This window comes from Antrostomus carolinensis, unplaced genomic scaffold, assembly GCF_000700745.2.
Source record: "Antrostomus carolinensis isolate BGI_N321 unplaced genomic scaffold, ASM70074v2 scaffold40854, whole genome shotgun sequence".
Lineage (NCBI taxonomy): Eukaryota > Metazoa > Chordata > Aves > Caprimulgiformes > Caprimulgidae > Antrostomus > Antrostomus carolinensis.
The window spans coordinates 1-8,626 of NW_010312130.1; the positions used below are offsets into that span (position 1 = coordinate 1).

At 47.8% G+C, this 8,626-nt stretch overlaps 2 protein-coding genes across 2 annotated transcripts in view; one reads left to right on the forward strand and one right to left on the reverse strand.

The window, feature by feature from the left end:
• The first annotated feature begins 206 nt into the window (after positions 1-206).
• On the forward strand, positions 207-1,430 carry LOC104524155 (tubulin beta chain). The gene has a single exon (XM_010166940.2). It carries the CDS (start codon positions 381-383, stop codon positions 1,278-1,280), a length of 900 nt encoding a protein of 299 aa, XP_010165242.2. The 5' UTR covers positions 207-380; the 3' UTR covers positions 1,281-1,430.
• CIMIP2A (ciliary microtubule inner protein 2A) overlaps positions 1,421-8,626 on the reverse strand; it is an 8,714-nt gene continuing 1,508 nt past the window's right edge. Inside the window, exons 2-5 of the mRNA XM_029084740.1 lie at positions 7,060-7,177; positions 6,111-6,205; positions 3,762-3,879; positions 1,421-1,509 (exon numbers count right to left, since the gene is read on the reverse strand). Of these exons, the coding sequence (XP_028940573.1) occupies positions 1,421-1,509; positions 3,762-3,879; positions 6,111-6,205; positions 7,060-7,177 (420 nt within the window). The remainder of the gene's footprint in view (positions 1,510-3,761; positions 3,880-6,110; positions 6,206-7,059; positions 7,178-8,626) is intronic.

The window sequence follows — 8,626 nt, forward strand, 5'->3', positions numbered from 1 at the left end:
GCAGGAGTAATTAAATGGCTGCTCTGTCATTGATAACGAATGTTTTCCCTGTATCCACCGAGCCGGTTCAGAGGTGCTTGTGTGAAACCACAGCTCTCTGCTCGATAAAATGAAAGCTTTTGTGAGATTTCTCTATAGCCTGATGCTCCTGAGCTTTGTTTGCAAGCAATAAGCAGGAAGCAGTGACCATAATCTAATATGAAAATGGCTCTTTTCCAGGTCAGAGCGGAGCAGGAAACAACTGGGCAAAGGGCCATTATACGGAAGGTGCTGAATTAGTTGATTCTGTGTTAGATGTTGTAAGAAAGGAAGCAGAAAGCTGCGATTGTCTTCAAGGCTTTCAGCTTACTCACTCCCTGGGTGGTGGTACAGGCTCTGGCATGGGTACCCTCCTTATCAGTAAAATTAGGGAAGAGTACCCAGACCGAATTATGAATACTTTCAGTGTTGTACCCTCCCCTAAAGTATCAGATACTGTCGTAGAGCCCTACAATGCCACTCTCTCGGTCCACCAGCTCGTGGAGAACACGGATGAAACATACTGTATTGATAACGAAGCTCTCTATGACATCTGCTTCAGAACACTGAAGTTAACTACTCCAACCTACGGTGATCTGAACCATTTAGTGTCAGCAACCATGAGCGGTGTCACCACCTGCCTGCGATTCCCAGGCCAGCTCAACGCTGACCTGCGGAAACTGGCAGTGAACATGGTTCCTTTCCCTCGTTTGCACTTTTTCATGCCTGGTTTTGCCCCTCTCACGAGCCGTGGGAGCCAGCAGTATCGAGCTTTAACCGTGCCAGAGCTAACACAGCAGATGTTTGATGCAAAGAACATGATGGCTGCTTGTGACCCACGTCACGGTCGCTATCTGACCGTCGCTGCTGTTTTTAGAGGCCGTATGTCTATGAAAGAGGTTGATGAACAAATGTTGAACGTTCAGAATAAAAACAGCAGCTATTTTGTTGAATGGATTCCTAATAACGTTAAAACAGCCGTCTGTGACATTCCACCTCGTGGCCTCAAAATGTCTGCCACCTTCATTGGTAACAGCACAGCCATCCAGGAGCTGTTCAAACGTATTTCTGAGCAGTTCACGGCCATGTTCCGCCGAAAGGCTTTCCTGCACTGGTACACTGGCGAGGGCATGGACGAGATGGAGTTCACAGAGGCTGAGAGCAACATGAACGACCTGGTGTCTGAGTATCAGCAGTACCAGGATGCCACAGCTGAGGAGGAGGGGGAGTTTGAGGAGGAGGCTGAGGAAGAGGCAGAGTAAAAGCTATGCAGATGACACCTGTAAATTTTGTTTAAAGCTGTATGAACTCTTTCATTCAAAACTCTTCTGTCTGTGTTGTGTTCCCTCTTCCTGTCTCAAAAGTCACTTCCAATGCTGTACAGGCACCATTAAAGCATTTTTCACAGTGCACAAGCTCGTCTCCTTTGTTCTTTCTCATAAGCTTTGCGGGTGCTGTTGCCAAAAGTGAGCGCGTAGGTGTGGCGGAGGTCTGGAAAAGAACAACAACAGCCTTGATGCGAAGCCCTGCCACCTTCCCTGAGGCATCCACGCTTCTCTTCCCTGCCCTTCCAACGAGGTGGACGCCTGTGTCACTGGATGTGGTGGCAGTCCAGCTCGCTCCTGGCACTGCAGGAATTGAAGGAATATAATGGAGGGGGAGACGCTTCACATGGAGGGTGAACTTCAGCTTCCAGCTGCATCTAAATTTAGGCCCCTGCCTGTGGATTCCTGTTACAGGCTCTGCTCTTGGCAGGAGCTGAGGAGCTCTCCTCCCCAGAACAGCAGCCCAGGTTCTAGTGAAGGTGGCCATAGGCCACCACCTGCCCTGGTGACAAAATGGTGGAGCCAGGTCACCTCCCTGCTCCAGGTGGGTGTCTCTGCCCAAAGATGAGCTGGGCTGATCTCCACCGCAGCTTCTCAGCAGAATGAACCCAGCAGGTAGCAGTGACCTGTCACAGGAGCCTTGGGGACAGCTGTGACAAGCTGTGCCTGCTGCTGAGGACGAGTGACACTGAAGAGCTCCTGTGTGTGTGGCCCTGCTGGGGTCACTTTTTAAAAATAAAAATGGGAATGTAGAGATTTTAAAAGTAAATCACCTGTGGTGTCTCTGCTGTTGAAGTGAGCTGGACACCTGCCACCACATTGCTCTGGTTTATCTCATGAAAACCCCAAATTAGCAAATTTTTTACTGTGGAAACAATATGTTCAGTGTTAAAGTGACAGACCTGTCCCTGACTAGCTGGACAGGAGGTGGCAGGCTGCTCTCCTGCTTAACCAGGAGAAATTCTGGTTGGTGGTCTTCATCATAACTGATTTGGGGTTAATTTGTTGTGCCTTAAAAAATAAGTTTGTCCTTCTGGTGTTGACCAGGTTGGAGTAATTAAAAAATCCCACTGACTGTGGTGGCTCTTGGGGGAGGGAGAATCGAGCTGTCTACAGACCTGCTCAGGAGAAGACTTTGGTGGGTGAAGAGATGGCAGCAGATTGTTCCAGTGTGAGGTAACCATGAAGCAGTTGATTTTTGTCCTTCATTTAGGGTGGGTTTTTTCTTCCTCCTGAAGCTGGGGTGTTCCCTGTCCTGCCAGTTACCCAGCACAGGACAGCCTTGTCCCCCCACCCAGCACCTTTTTGGGCAGAACTAGGTCGGTCACCCTCCCCTGGGGCGCTCCAGCTGCTCTCCCCTCACTTGCTGCAGGTTGGTGGGGAGAGGACAGAGCACACAGACTGGCATTAACACCACTTTGCCTTTAGCTTCCTAAGAACCTTTCTCCAGAGGACTTTGGCTTGCAGGTCCCAGCCCTGAGGAGCAATCCCACACCTATTTCTGTTCATCTGTGATCAAGGGGCCTGTCCAGCCTCACCTCACCATCCCTGGGTGAGATGCCTCCATCCTTTCCCTTAGACCATCCCTCAAAGCTCCTGGTGACCGGCCGTGGGTTAAACTTGGCTTTTCCTGCAGGGCTTTTCCATGCCCCCGATACAAATCCTGTTACATCCACATCCTCTGCCTCAACCTTCTCCCCCCTGGGCTCACCAGGCACAACACCAGCTACCACCATCCCTACCAGGACAGTTCTTTTCCCCACTCTTTGCTTTCATTTCTACCACATTTTACGTCTTCTACCATTTTCCTGTCTTGCATGAAGTGCAAGCTACGAATTTGGTTCTTGTTAGCTTCTCTCCACGCTCTCCCATCCCACATTACTGAGCTGTGGGCTTTGATAAACAATATTAATTGCTGATTTATTGAAATTTTAACCTAATAACTTAATGTTCTGCATGGACAGACCTTCCCCTTAACACACACCACATGAATTTCTCCAGACCTCTCCTCTGAGGCAGCACAGGTAACACAGTACGGGGTAACCACTACCTGTCTTGATGGCTAATACTCCTTTTTTGGTGCTTTCTCAACCCCTTTCTATCATTTACTTTTTACTTTTCATCAGAATTTAAGAACAGAATCACTTTTCCTGATGAAGAAATGTAACACACGTGTTAATGGGTGGGGGGTTCCTGCTCTAACAGGGCTTGGGGGCTGCAAACCAGAGGAACATTCTGCACCAAGTCCAGGTTGGAAGATGAGCTCTTAATGGCACAGACTGGGGAAAAAAAAAACTACTACCCACGTGGAACATTTCAGTAACTTCACTGCTATGACATCCCAGCTAATAGCAGCCTGACTTAATGACAGTAATTAATATTAGTGACTTGCATTTTGCACTCAGCTGATGAAATTACCTGGTACGAAGCCTGCGTAGAAAGGGATCAGTCCAGCACTGGTGTAAATTCTGTTCTCAGGCCAGTATGTTCTGGGAAATCTCTTGCCAAAGCTGCAGGCTGGGTTTCTCTGCAAAAACTAGAAAACAAACCAAAAACAAAAAAAAGAAGAAAAAAAATTAACAACAGAGTATAATTCATTTTAAACATATTGTTGTTACCCAAGTCACGTGCTTTGACACTGTGTTAAAGAAAATATTTAAGTTAATGTAAAGCAATTTTTTTCCAGTTCTATTTTTTTTTCCAGTTCTATTTTTCCAGTTCTATTTTTTTTCCAGTTCTATTTTATTTTTTTTCTAATTAGAAGCTATATTGCATGTTTTTTTTCCACATTATCAGTTTTTCTCCCGCTGGGTGTTGGCAGCCGCCCTCCACAGCGCTGTCTCTGCAGCTCCTACCCCCCCAGTGCACAGAGCAGCTCCTGGCCTGGGTGGAATCTTCAGGATCTCTACAGCCAGGTCAGCATTTGTCACCTTTGGGCATCACCCACAAATCCCAAACACCTTGAGATCCTACATTTGATACGCTGGGAGCCAACAATATCTGCCCGAGTTGGGTCCGTGCCTCGTCTGCTCCCGTGCTGTGACTCTGCACAATCTGTGCTTCAGTTTCACCCCTTCAGCTGGTGGTTTTTTTCCCACCAGTCCCACTGCTGGTGATTAACCAGTAAATCCCAGTCTAGGAGGAGTGGGAAGGCTTAGGAAGTGTTAATTGAAAGGAGAGTGTAAATCATCTCCTGGATCTGTCCCTGCCCTCCGAGCTCAGACCCAGAGGAAGGGTGGATGTTGCAAGCTCTGCACGTCTCCGCAGCGGCAAAACCCCTGAAGGTGTCACCAAATCTGTGCCACACGCCCTGCTGGGTGGAGAAGGGACGGGGGGGTCATGGAGCTGAAAAAAAAACAGGGGGTCACTGAACCCTTTTGTGCCCGACGAGGGAGCGGTGGCCGCAATTCCTCCAGCGAGGAGCACTGGAGCGAGAGGATTGCGTTCCTCTGCCTGATGCAGACAGCAAGCGATGATCCATGGCACATCCCTCTGTGTAACCTGGGGCAACGCAGATTTAGGGCAGAACATCAGTGGCTTCAAGTCAGAAGCCATCTTAGAGAGAAATGGGGTGGGATTATTGTTATGTATTTATTTTTATCATGGTTCTATTCCTTCAGCACCTGATGTGCTGCAGCGAAGCTCTGCGAGCCTGGCTTCTCCTGGAGAAACACCCCCCTCACCAGTTTACTGCCTCACAGACATCTCTGAAGAAATCAGGGGCAGAAAAGCTTTTGCAAACAGCACGTTTAGGTTTGTTAATGCCTCGTTTTCATTCTGTTTGCTTCATTTCAATTCCCATTAACAGCAGAAGGAGAAGGAAGCCAGCACAGGGAAATCCATTTCAGCCAGAGCATCGGCTGCCGTGAGCTCTGCCAGCCCCGCTGCCGTCCCTGCTGACTCATTTCTTCCAGCTGAGAGAGGATCCTCAACCTTAGATTTTCTTTTACATCAGACCCGGATGCTCTGGGATGAAATCACTGCAGTGAATCTCAGTGACCAGAAAAAAGACTGGAGATGCTGTCACCTGCTTTCAACGAGCTGATCCACCTTCACCAGCACTGGAGCAGCACAACTGCTGCAGCCCAGGGATCTCCCACTATCCTGGCAGCAGGAAGGAGTGTGCAGCTTTGAATGCAAACTATTAACTGCTGTGGGAGGGATCACATTTGCCTGTGTAGGAGGATCATTATATGGGAAATCTTAACAGCAAGGAGACAAAATATTTTTTCTCCTTGTTGTAGGAATTATTTCTGCATCTTTCCCAAAAGGAGGAGAAAGAAGATCTAGATCCCTTTAAGACAAATTCTATTAGTAAAGGAAAAAGATTTAAAAAGCTTTAAAAAGCCTTTTTTATGATTTTTTTTTTTTAACTGATTAAAAAGGAGAAATATCCATCCAAGCAGCCCAGGAAGCCATCCAGGTGGAGAAGGGATTGCGTAAGGGAAGCACAGATAGTTGCATCCTATGTGTTTCTGCACTCAGAGCAACATTTTTAATAGCCATCCTTAAACCAACCCTCAATAGATTTGCTTAATCCTTTTATGAACTCATTTATCCTCCCTTCATGTCCCAAGGAAACACATTACTGAATTTTAATTGCTCAGCATTTTTTTCCACCGTGTTACCTCAAAGCATTTTCTTTTGCTTGTACTTATAACCCTGGTTCTGATGCTGCTACGACTGTAAATGAAACCGCTTTTGGTGTCGCAGGTGAATCAACACCAACGTCAGATTCTTAAAATAAGATTTGTGGATATAATCTACCTGATATCGTGCAAATTCATTCATGGCTTCCTTCACTCCCTGGGTGTAGTTCACGCCGTTGATCCAGGTGAGGCGGGGGATGAATCCAGCGTACCCTTCGGATGAAGAAAAGAGAGAACATCTGTATCTCATCAACAACAACCAGTCTGGACATGGAAGAAGCTGGGATAAATATAAAACCTTGGCAGAATATAGGAAGGAAAAATTAATCCATTTAAAGTGTAAAATTAACTCTTACCTGTGAAATGTCTTTTCTGAAAGAGTCTTTTTTTTATGATTCCCAAGGAAAACTCAATGGGTTGAACGGGTCTTTGTTGGTCTCCATGAGGTATGGAAGAAACATTTCATTTTCTTACAGTCTTTTCTTTAAGCCAACACTTCTGTTGGGTTCTGTCCCAGTTTAATACCCATTCAGGGGCTAACAACTGGCTGTCTCATTTCCCCTGCCCGTCCGACAGATTTTCACTAATTATATCACAGAAACTTTATAAAGTGTTAAACTACATAAAACAAAGAGGTACAACCTAGGAAGCAGGCAGAGATGCCTCTTCCCAAAGGGAAGCTTTGGAGAGAGCAGAATTTGTCTTCTACATCCTAAAACATGGATGCTCTTTCTCTCAGTCTGAAATATTTTGATGTGCAATCCTGTGTTCGCTGTGCAGAGCCCATGACCCATCTCTCCGTGCTTCCTGCAGCATTTTCTAGCTGTACAGAACTGAGGTGGCTCCTGCATCCCTTCCACCTGCCCATGGGTACGTGTCCCTCAGCATGAGATCCATTAAGGTCACAGCATCCCAAAGAAACCCCTGTGCATGGAGAGGAGCAGAGGCATTTTCCGTCCCAAAGTGTTCAAACAAGCTGGAGTGACTGGCCAATGTCTCTGAGATCTCCCCATGGGGAGAAGGGTGACAGGATTTCTTCTGAGGTGGACTCTCCCCTCTTTTTTTACCTGGAATGACTTTCTGTTGGATCACATGGGGCACATTCAGTGTGAGTAACCAATTTTCTTGCTCCGCATCTGCAATTTCAGCCACTCCTGGCAGAGTCACATCTTCAACTTTGACAGGCTCAAAAGAAAAGCAGAAATAAAATAAAATTAAAATCACCAGCAAAAGCCATTTCTTCCTTTGGCTCCATTCCTCAACTCACTGCCAGAACCTCTGAATGGCAACTGCCATTTCCATTTCTTCCCAGCTTTACACCAAGAGCAACTCCAAGGATTTCTGGTGAAGTCAAATGACTGGATGAGAGCTCTGTGCTCAGAGATTTTGCAAAATCCTCATGGGGGGGGAACAAGAAGAGCTTTGGGCACTGAGCTCCTTCACAAATCTCTTTGTCAGAGCAAGGAACAGGAATGCTCCTTCTCAGGGTTTCTATCCAAGCCAACTTTTCACTCAATACATCAACTCTCCAATCTCTGCTGTCAGGGATTTGCAGAGCCCTGGCTGGCAAACGCCGTCTCTGGCTACAGAAGGAACAAGGGGCTCAAAGACGTTGGGCCCAAGTGACTCGGGTGATGCTGTGCAAGGCAGCACCCAGCACCACAGGCAAATCCCAGGGGCTGTGTTCAATGATGGATAACCATGGTGGGAAATTCAGGTGGGAGCAGTTGAGGGTCCCAAACACAGCAGGTCACCAAAGATGCCAGGACAGCTCTGTTTCGGGGAGGGCAGCAGCAGGGCTTTCAGTTGATAAGGAAAAACGAGCCCAGTTGCATGTGACAGTGTAAAACAAGACCTAAGAACTGGGATATGGAGCTAAAACTCAACCAAATGAGAAGCTGAACCTTTTTGATTAAGCAGCATAATTCATCATTGCCACAGCAGCTGGCATTTCTCTGCACAGCCCTCTAACCCTTCTCCTTCCCGTCCACACCCGTATGAAATTCCCTCTTCACACCTATGAACTGAGGAGATCCCTTCCACACCCACCAGCCCCCAAACTCCATCCCTCTGCAGCAGCATCCCTCACCACATGTCCCTTCCACCCAAGACCTCTTACTGGTTTGCTTCCAGCCAAGGCACGGCCGAGCTGGTTGGATCCACATCCTGTTCCCTGTGCATAAGCCGGGCTGAGCTCGGGAAATCGAAACTCTCGCTCCTCGGAGGCAGGATGGCTTGAAATCCTCCCTAGGCAATCCCATGGCAGCCATGTCCTTGGTTTGTACTCGCTGGGATAGCACTGGGGCAGAGGGACCGTGTGCATCATCATCAGCTTTTCCTCTGCCGGCCCCCGCAGAAGACGGTTTGGCCCAAGAGTTGGCTCAGGAAATCTTATTGGAGCCTCAACTTTCTCAGAGTGGAAGTACCCTGTGGGACAGACACCGAGTTAAGGGAAAGGAGCAGCCAACGAGATGAGGGATTCCCATTGTGGTGGACCACAATGAGAGAGCAGTGAAGGGGAAAGGGATCTGGGAGTCCTGGTGGGCAGCAGGATGACCATGAGCCAGCACTGTGCCCTCGTGGCCAGGAAGGCCAGTGGCATCCTGGGGTGCATTAGAAGGGGTGTGGTTAGTA